Below are 17,979 nucleotides of genomic sequence, written 5' to 3'. Positions count from 1 at the left end.
TAATGGCATGCACATATACTAAGCACTTTGTAAGTAAAACATGGTTAAAAACGGGGATAATAATAATACGTAAGTCAGAGGGTCACTTTTGAGGATTATCACAACACCTTATGCTGTAAGGCTTATTATTATTCCCATTTTACAGATGAGGAAACTGAGGGTCAGAGAGGTCAATCACTTGTCCAAGGTCAACAGGTAGTAAATAAAAGTTGAGTTCAATCTGCAGGTCCCAGTTCCCAGCCCACACTGGGCTTTCCTTAAACTAAGTCAGAACCCGCAGGAAGAGGCTAGAGGCTGAGGCCCTGAGGAGATAAGAATAAACTGTGGCAGCCCCGCAGAAACCCAGCTGGCCAGGTAGGCGGTCCCAGCCAGGACACCTTCCGGTGTGTTCAGGATTTAGGCAATAGTTCCAGAGAAGAGGGAAGAGCTAGGCAAGGGAGGGTACACAGGAGGAGCCTCAGTGGAGAGAGACTAATGTTAAACTTTTTTTTTTTTTTTTTTTTGCTTTAAAAGAGGGAGGCGGGAGGAGAAGGGAGAATGAGAAAGAGGAGAGTGATTAGAGGTACTTTTGAAAATCCAACCTAAAAAAATAACCAGAAAAAAGGAAGGGAAGAAAGAGGCTTTCTGCAAAGAAGAGAGTCATCAGGACGTTATTTACAATGGCCCATTACTGACAATAGCAACAGGAAAGGGCTGGATTAAGCAAACTCCCGAGTTTCTGCTCTTCGGAACAGTAGCGGCATTAAAAAGGATCATTAGCATGAAGGAAGCCGCAGAGAGCGGGAGAGGGGGCTAATATAATGCCGATCAGGAAATATAACAGGGCTCCAAGCTCTGGTTGCAAGTATGTGAATATCCGCAATGCACATTGCTAGAGAAAGGAAGCCACGCCAACAAAAGGGCTGCTTGGCTTAGGGAAAGACCGCGGAGGGGAGGGGATTCTGTTGAATTATTTTCCTACCTTCCCTGCTGCTTTCCATACATTCTAGAACACTCTTTCCTCAAGTGTCAACCCGCACCTGCTAGTGGCAGGTGAGGTGATTCTAAGTGACACCTGAAGGGATGATTCTAAGGGGGGTAACCTGAGCGCTTTCAATAATAGTTCTGCATTTTGCCGATGTCTTTGGTCATATTTTTAGGTGTGGTAACGATAACATGGTTATGTTTTAAAATGGAGTCTTTCTTTTCGGAGACATACATTGAAATGTTTATGGCTGAGGCGATGTGATGTCAGGGATGTGCCTCAATCAGACCGATCTGGGAGGAGGGGCCATGGCACGGGATTGGCCTGGAGCTGGTCACCGGGGGAGCCGGGTGGCGGGAGCATGGGGTTGCACTCTCTTCTCTAGTTTGAATATATTTGACATTTTCCATAATAAAAAGAAAAAAGAAAGTTCTGTATTTCCATGGTTACTTTCCATTTAAGACAAATACAACTATATAATAGGATGACATAGAGCTTCCTTTTAAAAACACCTATGCTTAACATAAAGAATGAGTCCACTGGGAGGAAATGATGGGGTAAGCATTAGATCTGGTACTCTGAGAAAGTCCACTAGGGGTGGAGGGTAGACGGGACAGGCTCTAAACGCGGGGATGGCTGCGTAGGTGCTTTCTAGGCAAAGGAAGAGAGGGAGAAGCATGCGGCCCCTAACGCAGAGGAAGGTCTGCACCCTCCTCCCTGGTCCCCTCCCTGTCCCTCCTCCACCCTGCCGCTCCTCGCCTTGCCAACCTGGCTCACCTGCAGCTGTTCTCCCCGTCTGTGTGCAGCGACGTCTCAGCCCTGCGGAGGCCCAGGCGGGCGAAGGAGTGGTACAAGGTCAGGGCCACGTCACTGAGGCTCTGGATGCCATCGGGCTCGTCATAGACGTTCTCCCAGTAGGAGCGGAGCCCGGGGGTGCCTGCGGGGTAGTTCCCGTACAGGTAATAGTCCAGCTGCCCGATGATCTCCTGATTCACCACGGCTTCGAACTTGCGGGCAAAGAAGGTGGGCCGGGCTGTCTGCTGTGCTCAAGGGATAAAAAGATTAGCGTCAGCAGGTGGGGTGTGTGTGTGTGTGTGTGTGGGGGGGGGGGGGTTGGGGGGTGGGTGGGAGCAGGGCTCTGCAGCCAGCCTGCCTGCCTCTGTTCTCAATGTCCTCCTCTGTTAAATGACGACAATACTAAGGGTGTTAGGATGGAATGAGTTAATGTTGGTGAGGCATTTGGAGCAATGATGGGCGCCTGGGAAGCATCATGTTTGTTAAATGTTGGTTAAATAAATCACACCCTAGTGTTTACAGCTGGGATGGGTCTCCAAAATCATTTAACTGAAGGTCTAGGGCAAATACAGCCTACGGATATATTTTAATTGTCCAGCAGAGTGTTTTAAAATTGAATTAGCTGGCAATATTTAAAAAGTAGAAGACTTCACAGAAACAATTCTTGGCTTCCCTTTAAACAGAAATAGATCCAGCAACCCCAGGCCCATGTTTCTGCATGGCAACAACTGCTTAAAGCTGGAAAGCAGCTGTCCCTTTAGACGGGCATGGCTTCTTCAGCTCCCCACCGTCCCCACCACTCCCTACGGTCTCCTGGGCATAACAGCAGAGTCAGCATCTCCAGAGATGAGGTTTAGGAATCTGTATCCAAAAATGCTTCCCTGGTGGTTATGATGCAGAATTTGAAGACCATTTATGTAGCCCAAATTTTCAAGGAGACTGAGGCCCCTCGAGGAAAAGGGACTTATCTAAGGTCACATAACAAGGTAATGACTGAGTCAGGATTAAAACCCAGGGTCCAGGATTAAAGAAATAAACTACTGAGTACCTGTTATCTATCAAGTCTTATACTATGGTCTGGGCGGGGATCAACAAATGTTTTTTTTTAGTAAAGGGCCAGATAATAACTATTTCTAGCTTTGTAAGGATTCAACACTGCTGTTGTAGGGTGAAAGTAGCCACGGGCACAATAGCAGGTGAATGGGCGTGGCGGTGTTACAAAAGAACTTACAAAAACAGGCAGTGGGCTGGATTTGACCCAGATTGATTTGCTGACCCCTGTCCAGGGCTAAGGAAACAATTCAAACATAGCCACTCCCTTGAGGAGCTTATGGTCTAGGGCAATGGTCGCCAAACTCATTAGTCAACAGAGCCAAATATCAACAGTACAAGGATTGAAATTTCTTTTGAGAGCCAAATTTTTTAAACTTAAACTTATTCTAACGCCACTTCTTCAAAATAGACTCGCCCAGGCCGTGGTATTTTGTGGAAGAGCCACACTCAAGGGGCCAAAGAGCCACATGTGGCTCGCGAGCCGCGGTTTGCCGACCACAGGTCTAGTGTTATCATTGAGCTAAGTTTGGGTCTAGCACTGTTTTTGCTGCTGTGAATAAACAGCAACAATCATGGCAATAATTACCAAGCACTGGAGTTATGGCATCACCTCAAATCCTCCCAACAGCTCTTCGAAGTGGGTATTAGGATCCCCATTTTACTGATGAGGAAACGGGAGCTCAGGGAGGGGAAGTGATATGGACAAACGCACACAGTCGTAAGATTTGAACCCGAATCTGATGCTCCTCAAACCCAAGCTCTTTCTACGGCGCCTCCTAGGATCTAGCTGCTAACTGAGTAACCTGGAAGCTCCTGATCACAAAAACCTTCTGTATTATTCTGGACACCCCATCACTTTTCTGCTTCATGGGCCCTTGGGACGTCCTGCCTCTGTGGCCAGTTCAGTTCGAATCCTCACTCTGCTACTTTCTAGCTGTATATGCCTCTGGGCACGTCACCCAGGGCCTCAGCTTCCTCACCCTTAAAATGGGTATCCTATGGGTACCTAGCACAGAGTCTGGCACAGAGTGTTAGCTGCTATTATTACATGACTATTATCACTCCCCTCCCAGCCCCCCGGCCTGAGCCTGCTACCAGGGGCTTCTAAGTCTTGATTTTTCTGGAGGAAGAAAATCGAATTCAGTGGCAGGGCAGCCTTCTTTCCTCAGCCATGATTCTTTGATCATAGCTGGATTTTCTAAAAGGGCATGTTTCTATATTTATCGTCCTCTTCCTCAGAGTTCTTTGAACAAGAACTCCGAGTTCCTTATAGGCAGCAGTTTCTGGATTCTAGATGTTGGGGGATATTCTTGATCTCTATTTACTGTGGAAGAAAGAGCTGTGAGCACAGGGCACTGTCTCTGTGTTAGTCGGTCTTTATCAGAGACCGCGGTCCCCGGGATGCTGGGCCTGGAGTGCAGATGTTGCTGCCCGCGAGCAAGCAGGCTGGGAGGGCGCGCTCCCAGGATCCACCACGGACTTTATCTACATGATGAGGTCCTTTGCGTGAGGACAACGACTGGTCCTCTAAAAAGTGGGAATTCTTTTTTTCCTTTTGAATAGGTCAAATATTCCCCCTGCAATCCTCTTTCTGCTCAGCAGATCCTTTCTACATGGACAATGGAGCGAAAATGTCACCCAAGTTTATGCCCAAATTAACATGGGCTTGGGGAGATCCCTGGGTAGCTCTCAATCTGCCACCAAAAAAAAAAAAAAAAGTCTAGAAAAATACTATTGCAGCAACCACTTACAGAGGCGAAAGACATTAGGTGGGGACCTTGAGGGAATAAGAACCTTGAGGGGTGAAACCTGCTGTGTATTCTGCACCTGTGCAGACAGAAAGCCAGGAAGGCAGCGGGGGCTGGTGCACAAAGCCCGGGGCAGGACCCGGGAACACCTGGATGGGACCTTCAGCCCTACCGCTCCATTACGTGTGTCTGTGGACAAGTATGTTCGCCCATCGGTGCCTGTTTCCCCACCTGCACAATGGAGATGATGTCTACCCCAGGGAAGCCAATGAAATGCCCACGGGGGCCTGGCACACAGCCTGGGAGAGAGCAGATCCCAACTCCTGTGCCCAAACGTATAGAGCCTCCCAGCCCCCTGGGGATCTCGTTCACGTGCAGATTCTGATTCAGCAGGTCTGAAGCCGCACACTATGCAATGCATTTCTAACCCTCTCCCTGGCGACGCTGATGCTTCGGGTCCAGGACCACACAGAGGAGCCAGGCTGAGAGACTGATGCCCCATGCGGGCAGCGGCTCAGTTATGTGCCAGTGAGTCAGCGGGGGCACCTCGGTTACTGCTGTCCCCACTCTCCCTCTGGGTTAGCAGCAGCATACCATCTCCACATGACAGCTCCAGTGACCTCAGAGTGACGTGTTTAACCATTTTATAGCCTCCTGTTTGTGCCTTCTGCAGCTGGGGTCGAGCCTGATGAGTGGGAGGGTGCTCATACAATATGGAAACAGGGTGCCATTCGGGATGGGTCTGGGGGCTCAAGGGAAGCAGATGGAGCATTTATTGCCCTCTGCCTCTGCTCTCCCCCCATCACTGTAAACGAGGCCATGCAGAGACACCTGTGAGGACAATAATGCTCCTACCTCTTGTTACTCCTTTCAGTTCACAGATTGTGCTGGTTTCCAAACCTGGCTGCTCATCACAATTTCCCCAAGGTGTAATCTATTAAAAATTCCTGGACCTCACTGGAGATTAGTGGTTTGCCCGCAGGGCAGTGTGGCGATGCCTGAAGACATTTCTGGTTGTCACACTGCATTGTGCTACCCGCAGTCAGTGGGTAGGGCCAGGGATGCTGCTCAATGGCCTGCAATGCACAGGACAGCCCGCAGCATGGGATTATCCAGCCACAGTGTTAACAGTGCTGAGGTTGACAAACTCTGCCCCAGATATACTCAAGTTTGTACCCAGGAATATGTTTTTAACAAATGTTTTCAGGGGATTCTGGTTAAAAGGCAATATAAAGAATGGATACAAATATGGCCTTTGGAAACAGATACGTGGAATTATATGACCTTGGATAAGGTTTTTGATCTTTCTATGCCTCGGTTTACCTATTTATAAAATAGAATAATAGTAATTTTAATTATCTATCATCTATCTATCTATCTATCTATCTATCTAATAAGGTTGTTGTGGGGTTAATGAATCAAGACAGGCAAAGTGGTTAGCATTGTCCTGGTCTGAAGTCATTAAAAAAATGTTGGCTACTGTTGACATTGTCATTATTATTATCAACAGGCAGGGTTGAAACTGGAGGGTGAGATGATCAACAGGCCTGGCCTTGGTTGCCTGCAGAGGATGCTGGGAGGCGTGGTCTGGGGGCTGCAGGGCACTGGGCTCACCTGGAAGCGGTGGAAGTCCTGCGGCTTGAAGTCGTTGGGGGAGCAGCCGCACCAGTCCACGATGTGCTTGTACTGGCACTTGCAGCCCAGCTTGCGGTTCCAGTTGGTGATGCGCAGGTTGTTGTCCACCATGGTGTCGCAGTGGGGGCTGTTCTCCAGGACCGTGTGGAAGAAGGACTGCAGGGGAGAGAGGGACCAGCCTGAGACTGCTTCCCGCCTCCCTCGAATGGGCTGGGTGGGGTCCTTCCCTGGGACCACCTGCCTGCGAAGGGGCTCTCTTAGAGACTCTTCTGTTCCTTCTGTAAATGGGGTCAGTGGCAGTCTGGTCCTACTCAGGGTGCACTGGATGTTTCGCCCAGGGTGGCCGAATTCTGCTCAGCAGTCTAATGTCCTGAGTGTCCCTCTAATGACCTTTTCCCAGCAGTCTAAAACCCAATTTCAAGATATCTCTTATCAACCAGGGCATCTTCTGCCTGCTCAGCAGAGAGGAAAAGCCCCTCGGGATATGTCAACACATGGGGACCAGAGGAAAACAGGGGAACAATTATTCAGAAAACCTGAGGCCCTTTGGCAAATAGCCAGGACTGAGAACAAAGGGACTCAGCTCTGAAATATCTTGAGAAGAAAGACCAGCGCTCTGGAATTTCACCCCTGGGTAAGGGAGGTCAGATTCATGGGTGCATCAGGCCCCAGGGGGCCCTCCTGACTTAGCTGCTGGAGTAGGTGACTACAACACAGGGAGGTGAAGGGTGGGGCTGCCTGCTGTCCATGGTGCTGAACCAGGCACCATTGCTTCCCCCTAATTCTGACTCTTGGCCCACCTCTCCTAGGAACCTGCGAAAGAGGCAATGTTGAGAGTGAAAAGAGAGACTGGAGAGGAGAGATATAATTAGAGATGCAGAGAGACAGAGACTGAAAGACAGAGAGGGGGGGGAGTGAGAGAGAGAGAGAGAGAGAGAGAGAGAGAATGAAGAGGAGACAGAGAGAGAGAGAGAGAGAGAGAGAGAGAGAGAGAGAGAGAGAATGAAGAGAAGAGAAGAGAGAGGAGAGGGAGAGGGAGAGAGAGAGAGAGAGAGAGAGAGAGAGAGAGAGAGAATGAAGAGAAGAGAAGAGAGAGGAGAGAGAGGCTTTTATTTGGACACTGCTTTAACACAACCCAGATATCAGGCAGATACATTTCCTCTGCTCTCTGCTCGCTAGGGGAAGCTGTTGGGGAATATGTGTTTGCCTGTTATAAATTTATGGCACAGCTTTCAGATTTCTTCTGAACCAGTTCCCTGGAAGTGGTCTGGGAGAAGGGAGGGCAAGGCGGAGATGCTGGAATGGAGGAGGGGGTCTAACAGGGACCTGGAGTGTCACGTGCCTGTGTGTACTGGGACAGAGATGGGACAGAGAGCCACGCCAGGATCAGTATCTTGATGAAAAGAACCAAAGCCTCCAACAGTCTCTTCTCAAAGGGTGGGTGGGCACACTGAGGCTCCCCTCCCCCTCCGCCCCCGGCTGACCTTCCTGTGATGCTAAATGACATGTCTGTGAACCTAGGTTTTAAGCTTGAGTTGTCTTCAAGCCCACAGAGGCCCATATTCCCCATCAAGCGGTGGGGAAAAGTACCCAATTACCAGCTGCCCTGTGTCCTTTCATAATGATACCGAAAGTCTCTTCAAGATAATGGATGAGGAGGTTATCGGAATTGAGAGAAAAGGTGATGTTTTGCTGAAATAGGATTAAAAGCTGATTACTTAACATGTGTGCAGAATAGCAAAACCTGGCCCGCTGACAAGAAGCCCATCATCTCTCTGGAGTGAAGCGGGCAGTCGGCCCTACCCAGAGCCTGTCATCGCCCCAGATGTTGGTGAGAAACATGGAAACCATCAGAGGAGATGCACTGTCTTGTCTGGACTGGAAACACAGTGGTGCAGAGAGGGGGCACAGGCCGGAAGGAATGGCGGGCCACTCGTGGGAGGGGTCATGGGCTCAGCGGAAACAGAACCAGCTCTGGAGTTTTCTGAAGTAGGAAGTTAGGAGCTGGAGGCCAGGGAGCTTCACCTGGACGCTTCCAGCCCCGGTCCGATGAAGAGGCTGATGGCACATCAGTGGCCACACTCCAGGTGGGGCCAGAGCTGTTTCAGAACAGCCTGCCATCTTCCACAGCAGGGCTTCTACAATGGGCTGGATGTCCGTGTCGCCCCAACATCCAAAGGTGGACATCGTAACCCCCCATGTGATAATGTCACAAGGCGGGGCCTTTGGAAGCTGACCAGGAGATGAGTGGGGATTCGTGCCCTTATGAAAAGGAGCCCAGGAAGATCCGTAATCCCTTTGGTCCTGTGAGAACACAGTGAGAGCTGCCCATAGGCAGCCTGCGACCCGGAAGAGGGCCCTCCCCCGACCATGCTGGCACTCTGAGCTGGGCCATCTCGCCTCCAGACCTGTGAGAAGTCCATTTCTGTTGTTTGTAAGCCACCTACCCCATCGGACTTTGCAGCCCAAACTAAGTCTGCTTCCCACCCTGGGGTCTGAAAAGTGGTGACAGACTCCTCAGAGCTTCTCAAATACTTCCGAAAGCCACGGAAGCGCTGAGTCCCAGGCACTTGGCCATGAGGGCTGTCAGTGCAGGGGCCCCGCCTGCTGTCTTTGGGACCACTGGGATTTCTTGTCTGACTGATGAGGCCAACACTAGTGTCTGTCTGCCAGGAACTGAAAGAACAATAGTATTCAAAATCAGAAGAGGGATTCTTGGTTGAGAAAGCCGTGACAGGATTGGTGACTGCGGAGCTGATGTGGGTGTGTCCTGAAAGGGCCGGCCTGCACAGATGTGCAGATCCCACACTGCTCCACTCTGGTGTGAGGGGCTGCCGTCGACACAGCAGATCAACACTCAGAGGCTTGTCATTTTTTAAATAACAGTTTTTCTAGAAAATGGCAGTGTCTTATTCTAACAAAATCAGTATATGATTATTTTAGGACCCATGCAAGCCAAGTGTCTTAAGAAAGGGATGCCTTTTCCACTTTGCATGAAGATGCCGCGGACTGTGCTGCCTCCAAAGACGGGAGGGGACCAGGGTCCCTGCCATTGCAACTAGGTTCCTGGCAGTCAATGCCACTCTCCATCCTCATCTGGTTGTTTAGAGGGCTCTGTATTGGATTCAGCATTGCTTTGCCAAAAATTCAGCAAAAATTCAGCATCCGCTTTGCTCTAAATGCTAGAGCCAGCCCCAGCCATTCTGAGGGATTTTTTTCTGGGACGCTCACCTCGGCAGGAAGCAGGGTGTAGGAGTAGAACTGCTTCATTTTAGTCACCAGATCGTCTGTGGAGAACGTCACATACTCCACAAACTTGCGGTTCAGCAGGAACCAATCAGAGCCGCCATCCACGGCAATGCCCTCTGGGATCCGCCGGTCCCCCAGGCGCCACATGTGGGCGTCACACTCCAGGAAGAGCCGGTCCAGGCCCTGTTTCCGGATGAACCTGAAAGACACAAAGAAGTGATTAGCCCAAAGGTGCCTCCACCCAGAGTCCAAATGAGATGGCTCAATCCCAGCGATCAAAGCATTTATGGAGCACTGACTGTGTGCCAGGCACCGAGCCAGGGCTCTGTGTATACGCTGTCCCTTGGTTTACACGGAGAGACAGGTCACGCTACCCCTCTGAGGCGGGTACTATTATTACACCCATTTTACAGATGGGGACACTGAAGCTTAGAGAATTTAGGGCACTTGCAGAGCACAACTAGATAGCAATGATCATCCAGCACATCGACTTCCTCTTTAGAGAACTTTGAAATCATCCTTCAATGCCATGGATGCCTTGGTAACTTAGTGAACACAGCCTGTGGACACTCATCTCAGAATAATGTTCTTAGATCATAACACGCAGAATGACAAAGTATTGAAAAAATAGGAAGTTTATGATATAGTAATTCTGTTGCTTTTAAACTCACACATTAAATACAGGATTACAAAATATTTCTTAAAATACCGAATTTATGATAATTACCCGTGGTGTGTTTCTTTCTCGACAAACGAAATAACAAGATCTTGTGGCAGGTCTAATGACCACTGTAAAGGTGAGGAAGTGGTGAGCGTAAATGACACTTAGGCGTAGACTCATCAACTACTATGTGGTATGAAAATATGTGACTCTTAATAGTTACTGCTCATACTACTGTGGTTTGGACTCTATATTTAGGTAGATTTCAGTGAAAACAAAGAACGTTTTCCTCTCATTCAACATCATGGGCCCTGAGAACTCCATCTATGAACCTCAGATGGACAACTCCAGCTTGAGAGAATAAAACACATAAATATTTGGGATTTTGCAAGGCAGGCCGGCAGCTCTGGCACTTCCTGTTTTGTAAATGCAGAAAGCAATGGTCGAAGAGCTGGTAATACAGTTGTGTGGGGACACTGGACAGAGCTAGAACCCAGCCTCTGGCCCAAACTCTATGCATTTACGGTGAGCATTAACTGCACACTTACTATGTGCCAGGCATGGTGCTGGCCCTGTGCCGGGCAAGGAGGAGTAAGGATGATCCCTGCTCCTCAGGGGCTAGTTACTGAGTTGGGAGCTTAATCTAGAAGCCTCCCTGCTCAGGGATCCTGCTGCTCCCCCAGCTCTACAACATAAAGTCACCCGTTTTAAAGTGTACAGTTCAACGGCATGGAGTTCATTCACAGTGTTGTGCAACCATCACCTCTATCTAGTTTCAAAATATTTCATCACTCCAAAGGAGACCCCATGCCCATAAGCAGACCCCATGCCCCATACCCCTTAGCCCTTGGCAACCACCAAACTATTTTCTGTCTCTACGAATTACCAATTTTGGATATTTCATATAGAAGGCATCCTATAATATGTTGGCCTTTTAAAAAAATATGTTTTCATTGATCTTAGAGAGAGAGGAAGGGAGAGGGAGAGATAGAGAAACATCAATTGGTTGCGTCCTGCACGCACTCCGACCAGGAACCAAACCCACAACTTGGGCATGTGCCCTGACCGGGAATCAAACCGGTGACCTTTAGGTGCATGGGAGGATGCTCAACCAACTGAGCCACACCAGCCAGGGCTGTTGGTCTTTTTGTTTGGCTTCTTCCACTTATCATAATGTTTTCAAGGTTCATTCACTCTGTAGCACATACTGGTGCTTCATTCCTTGTTTCTGTCAATCCAGCATCCGTTCCTCCGTTTTCTGGGAACCACATCTTGACTTTACTTTGGACAGTCACTAATCTTCAACTTGGGTTTGCACCTAACCCTAACACCAGGGGTTGAACATGACCCAGGCTGGTCAATTCCATCTGCTCGGCTGCCATATTGGTTCAGGAATGGGTGAGAGATTCAAGCTGGTTTTGAGATTGGGTCCTGGATTTTTGCTGAATTTACCAGGATGGAAGAACCTTCTATGGGATTTTTAGCTGAGAGAATGCAAGCCTAGAGCTGGCTGGCAGCCTCTTATCACCCGAGTATAGAGGCTGTCTGACAGTGGAGGGAACACAGAAAGAAGTGGGAGGGAGGCCACATTACATGGGAGCCCAGGGAAAGTTGCCAGCTTTCTGAGGGCACACAGAGACACATGAAGGACATCCGCCAACCAGAAGACCCAGGTATCCGACATCTCTGGTCTTGTTCTTTCTCTAACACATCTTTCCAGGCGCCAAATCCAAGTAAGTTTGGCCTCACATGGTCGAGAGGTTAGGGATTTCTTTGGGGGATGTGACCTGACGGGGGTTTTCATTATACTCACCATATCACACCAAACTTGGATTTAACCAGTTCATTAGAAGGAGCCCTGAGTTTAGGAAAATAAAATCCTATCTCGACTCTGGTTGATGCTAACTTATACAATAACATACAGTTGGTGCATTTAACCATGCTTAACACTTTAAGTTTTAGATAATTTATACCAAAACTTACATGGTAACCAAGACTAACCCAGAGAGAGAAATAAAAGGTATCCAGGTGCGAGGACTTGCAAAATTTTTCTTTCCATGGACCAGCGTTTTAATTTTATGTTCCATTATATGGGATAATAGCATCGCCTTGCAATTTTAATGTGATGTCCCATACCATAATATCCAAATACAATATTTATGCAGTAATCTCCAAAATGAAATATTCATGGGGTTGGGAGATTGGTTGCTGTATTTACTGCATTCCAAAACTGATAAGCTGCAAACACAAGCTTTGGTTAATTATGAGTAAAAATAGAGACAACTGCTCCCAAGGTCTCAGAATTTTCTAAGTTCCTGGGTTGAGAGGCGCTACTGGGACCTGGGTCTGGGCTGGGAGAAGGTGCAGAGACCCAGGGTCTGGGTATCTAGCAGGTGAAAGGAATCAGCTGCTTAGGAAGTGACTTGCTGTTGTTCCTGCCCTGTGCATTCACCATACCTTGGAAAGGTCAAGGTTGAAAATCAAGGTAAGTCAGTCAACTCCTGGATGTATCTTTTCATAGATGCAGGCTCACTAGGAAGCATGGTTCTCAAGGAGGGCAGGTTGATTTGCAGCAAGGGGCCCAAGACACTGAAGGTGACTAATGACGCTCTCCTCCCTACAGTTTCATTTCCCATTGTCTTGGTTACCTGGGGCAACTGGGTCAATAGGTGGAACTACAGAAAACTACAGTCAAAGCTCAATAGGATTCTACTCGGGTGTCACAGGTACCCAGTCTACTCGGCTGAGCATCAAGGGAACCAGATGGGAGGTGAGAGGAGGTCCTGATTCTCGCCCCCAGGAGGAGAATTCGGTTAAGAAAGCATCTGTAGCCTTTGGAAATGATCTCCGAAAAGGCAGGCAATGAAGAAGCCCCTCAATTCAGTTAATTCCCTTGCTGCAATCTCAGCATCGTCATTGAGTAGGAAATTATTCCAGAACTGTCTTGTCCTATAATGAGTTCTCAAAGGAAGACTCTGCCCCTTGGATTTTACAGCATGTTTGAGCACGAAGGGATCTTAGCAATCAGCTAATATAACTAATTCAACAGATTAAACACACAGACACAGACACACTGAGACCCAGAGGGATGGATGAGCCAAAGTCATCCAAAGTCACATAGCCTCGGGGAAAAACTCCCCTTCTCCGCTTTTCCTGCCCAGTGATCTGTCACTGAACCCAGATTACTCCTTTAGCATTAGTACAACCTAAGCATTTTAGTTAAAAAATAAAGCCATGGGACAAAGCATGAAAGCCACAATGTCTGAAGTCAGCCAGCTATGTGAATGGGCTCACTCATGACAGCCACATGATAATGCGGGGGCCAAGCTTTGGGCACTGGAGCCAGACTATTTGATTCAAGTCCTGCATTTGCACTAACCTTGGGCGACCTGAACATGAGATGGCTCAGTTTCTCATGTGGAAAATGGTGATCATAATAATAGCTGCCTTACAGAGTGGGTATGAAGGTTTAAATGAGACGATATATGGAGAGGGCTTAGCAAAGTGCTCAGCACATAGTAAGTGCTCCATAAATGCTCACCAAGATGCTTAGCCTTTTTCCTTTATCAAGCTAGGACATTTAAATTTCTATCTCTCCTGCCATTTGGTATGGGTTCATGTAGGACATGGGCGTAACTAAGGAGAAACCCTGTATAAAAGGAAAAAGCAGGATATTTCAGCACCAAGGACAGAAGCTCAAAGCCCCCCCAACAATGAACCCCATCTCCTGCTATTATGTTAGTTAAGCAATGCCCATGCTTGTGGTGGCAGAGGTGGCAAGTATCATGAGTATCCTAATTCTGTCCAAGCACCATGAATACAAAACCCTCCTACCTTTCCATGCCATGAGTCAGTGAGGGTTTGGCTCACTGGGTTCCTAGTTTGGCAGCTCCATAGGGGCCCTGCTGGCCATTTGTCTCAGGCCCAGGGTGGGTTGTGACCCTTCCTGACCTCAGCTGCTGGCAGAACAAGGGGGCTTGGGGCATTCCCTCATTCAGCAGCTCTAGAGAGCCCCTTCAATACTCCAGGTCTACATGCTGAGAATATGCTCGTAAATAAGATGGACACCACCCCTGCTCTTCTCTCTCTTCTAGAGATAGAGACAAAAGAATGAAATAATGCCATCTACCATTTATTGAGCATGTACTATTTTCTAGGCCCTGCACCTCATACCTAATATGTATTCTCTCCTTTAGCATTCACCACAATCCTTCTTTTTACAAACGAGGGTTCATTTGACACATGAAGGAATCAAGACGCAGAGCGAGTGAGGAATTCTTCCAAGGCCACCCAGCTGGCGAGTGGCAAGGGTGGGATTCAAACCTTAGCAGTGAGGCTCTGGACTCCACACTCTTAGCCACAAGGTTATAATGCTGCTCTAACAAATAAACAAGTGGACACAAAAAGCGACAAAACACATTAATATGTAATTAGATGTTTGTGGTAAGTGCTCTGCAGAGAAACTCAGAGTGCAATGACAGAAAATAAAGAGACAGGGGCTTAGCTAGTGATGGCTGCTGGGGGAGCTTCCCTGAGGAGGTCAGATTTACGTTGGGTGAGAAGCATGAGGACTCGTTTATCTGAAGTGTTGTGGGGAAGAGTTTTCTAAGCTTTATAAGAAATAGCATGTGCAAGAACCCACACGAGTGGAAAGAGGCTAAGGTAGCTGTAGTTAGAGCTCCAGGGGAATGCTCAGCTTCCCTCCCTCACTGAGGAGTAGACCAGCCACAGGACAGGCAGACTCTGACTCGACTGCTGGAAGGAACGTATCATCCGAATGTACATGTGGCCTGGACAAGGTAGGAAATGCTGCAAGGAACATACTTTGGGGATCAGTGTAGCACAGTGGCCAGGAGTGCAGACTGGAGCCAGACTGCCAGGGCTCCAGTCTGTTTTGCACCTAGGAGCTATGCATCATTTAATCTCTCTAGCCTCAGTGTCCCCATCTGGGAAATGGGCATGATAATGACTTATATCACGGGGTTGTTGTGGGAATTGAAAGAATTAGTATCTATAAGGCGTTTAGGACAGTTCCTGGCACACAGTACATTGTCTATGTGTTACTATTATTATGCGCCTTGTGCTAAGAAAGCTGATTTAGGTTTGACATTCAAGGATGAAAGAAAAACAGAGTCAGGGGCCCAAATTCTGGAACCTACAGTTTCCCAGCCCTGTGGCCCATGCTCTTCACCACACTCAGGGCCCAAAGCAACTTGCACCCCCAAGAATCTAAAGGTCCATTGAAGGCTGATTGGTTTTCCGCATTTCACACATTTTTAAAAACAATGTTTGCTGCCTTTTATTCTGATTGTAAAAGTAATGCATATGCTTCGTAGAAGCTTGGAACATAAAAAGAAACCAAAGAAAATAAAAAACGATACTCTGCTTCTCAGAGATGACGCTGTGACATATTTTCCTTCTGGTCTTTTGTCCTACTTGACATGCGTTGTTTGGAAAAAAAGAAAAGCTCCAAAGTTGACCTCAAAACCCAAGCCGAGGCCAGGGGCAGGTATGTGTGCACAGTGGTGTGGGTGCCTGTGCGATGCTAAGCAGTATTTTGACACGGTTGCCATAATGGAATTAAATAAAATGAACATGCAAACAGCGATAAACTCACTGGTTGGGTTTAAGAAAAGCTAAAGCGAAAGGCAATGTGCTTTCCCCACTGGAGATGAGATACTGATTATCTTCCCACATCAATCATGGTGCTACAAGACAGCTGGGAGAGAGCTCTTCTGCTGATGAGCAAGTTGGCACCAAAGGGCCTCCTGAAAGCAGGTTTGCTTGGAGGAGGTTCCTGGCCTGGCTCTCGAAGGATTTGCCAACTTTTGGCTAAACAGTTGCCTGCTTACACATCAAGGGAGGTTTGGGTCTGAAGATTAGTTCAGTGTCAGAGTGAAGGCACTGCCAATCCTGGGGGCTGGGACCTGTCCTAGCTTCTTTCCGGTCTAGCCTTCTTACATTTGAAATGCTAATTGTTTCCCTAGGTCCTAGGAATTGCTGGAAGTGTTTCTAAAATGTTAATAACTTGTATACCATCTTCAAGATTTTTCTCCATTACCATCACCATCATCACTACCACCACCATCAACTTAATAGGCAAACTATGTGTTCCAAGAGCTTATCCATATATTCATTCATTTAATTCCTTTTTTTAAAAAAAATATTTACTTCAGAGAGGAAGAGAGAGAGAGAGAGAGAGAGAGAGAGAGAGAGAGAGAGAGAGAGAAAGAAATATCAATGATGAAAGAGAATCACTGATCAGCTGCCTCCTGCACACACTCCACCGGGGATTGAGCCTGCAACTAGGGCACATGCCCTGACAGGGAATCAAACTGTGACCTCCTGTTTCATAGGTCAACACTCAACCACTGAGCTACGCCGGCCAGGCTCATTCACTTAATTCTTGCAATAAATCTCTGTGGTTGGCTTTATCATCATTTCCATTTAACAGAGGAGACAACTGACACACAGGTGGTTGATGTAACTTACCCAAGGTCACATACCTAGTGAGCAGTTAGCATGTAAGTCCTGCAGAGTCTGGTCCCAGAGCCTGGGTTCTTAATTGCCCTGCTATGTGCTTAATGTAGTAACTATAGGAGAAGTCCCTTAATATTTTTATTGAAAATGACTTTTAAGTAGCTTCAACTATTTTATTTAAACTTAGTCTTATTCTAAGCATAATACCCATGGAGTCATGGGCTAGACTGGCAAACTACATAAATTTTCATTGATGCATATTGGATCAATACCCAGCTTTCCCAGTATGCCCATTTAGGAACTATCCAGAATAACGCCACACATCACGGGTGGATCCTGAACACACTCTGGGATAGGCTGACTCTAGAAAGTAGAGGAAGGACCTGATTTCACTCCCCTAATCATTTAAAAAATGATTCTGCTTAAAGTCATCACCTGTGCACCCCAAGAACTTAAACAGGGGCCTCTCAGATCCTGGGGTGACAAAAGAACTCAGGCCTTAAAAGTGGGACTGAACCACTTCTAATCCCAGCTGTGCCATTCACTAGCTGTGGGGCCTTGAGCATGTTCAAGCAGCTCTCCATGCCTCAGTTGTTCTCATCTCTACAATGGGGTAACACACTTGAAAGCCCAGGGTCATCGAGGAAACTCGGTCCTCCACAATTCCGACATCACTGTCCAAACTTTATAAAGACGAGGAAACGAGAGTATGGGGAGTCAAGGTCATTTGTTGAAGTTCTACGGCTGTCACATGACATAGCTGGCTATAGCCCAGTACTCACGCTCTTAAAACTACATCACACTGTACCCCAGAACTGAGCACTGGGCCTCTGTGACCTTGAATTAGGTAGAGAACTTAGGTCAACCAAAACAGGAAAAGTCCCTGAGGAAACACTATTCTGGCTGAGGGAAATGCTTTTTCCTCTCCATCTCCCTGTAAGGGACCTGTCCCCACACACTGGGATTTGATCAGGTTGCCAAGATGTGGGAAACTTCCCTGATGATCCCTAAGCCAAAGCCAGGGGCTTCTGGGGGTGTCTGCAAAGACCCGCTTACTCAGGCTGCGAGTAGACTTTGGGGCACCTGCTTCTGCTAGTCCTGCCCAAGCTATCCGGGAAGATGGTAATTGTGCTATGTGTCTTTCACTATATCTAGGCACTTTATTTTTGGAGGAAAGCAAGGAGGAACAGTGAACACAACACTCCCCTTCATTTAATTACAGGAACAGTCAGGACCAATTTGGCAGCTATTAAAATACTAGTTTGCCTTTATGCCATCTCTTCGCAGCGGGAGCTGGAAGTCCAAATTGGCTGCTAAGGGCCGGCGATGGGGACAGAAGGTCAACACCGCTATTAGGAACCACGTGGAGTTAAAAACAGAGGCACCATGTGGCC

General features: G+C 47.8%; 1 protein-coding gene across 4 annotated transcripts in view; it reads right to left on the bottom strand.

Moving 5' to 3' along the window:
* Nucleotides 1-17,979, bottom strand: part of XYLT1 (xylosyltransferase 1) — a 305,653-nt gene that overhangs the window by 21,385 nt on the left and 266,289 nt on the right. For 3 of the 4 annotated variants that reach the window (XR_013813923.1, XR_013813924.1, XM_079779720.1), the window contains exons 7-9: nt 9,427-9,643; nt 6,175-6,351; nt 1,742-2,004 (exon numbers count right to left, since the gene is read on the bottom strand). Coding sequence is in view for 2 of the 4 variants with exons in the window: in XM_079779720.1 (XP_079635846.1) it covers nt 1,742-2,004; nt 6,175-6,351; nt 9,427-9,643 (657 nt within the window). In the remaining 2 variants the exon portion in view is untranslated. The remainder of the gene's footprint in view (nt 1-1,741; nt 2,005-6,174; nt 6,352-9,426; nt 9,644-17,979) is intronic. The other variant, XM_079779721.1, reaches the window with a different exon arrangement.

Source organism: Cnephaeus nilssonii (genome assembly GCF_951640355.1).
Source record: "Cnephaeus nilssonii genome assembly, chromosome: 2".
Lineage (NCBI taxonomy): Eukaryota > Metazoa > Chordata > Mammalia > Chiroptera > Vespertilionidae > Cnephaeus > Cnephaeus nilssonii.
The sequence above is the reverse complement of the archived record's forward strand: the minus strand, read 5'-3'. Positions and strand labels throughout refer to the sequence as shown.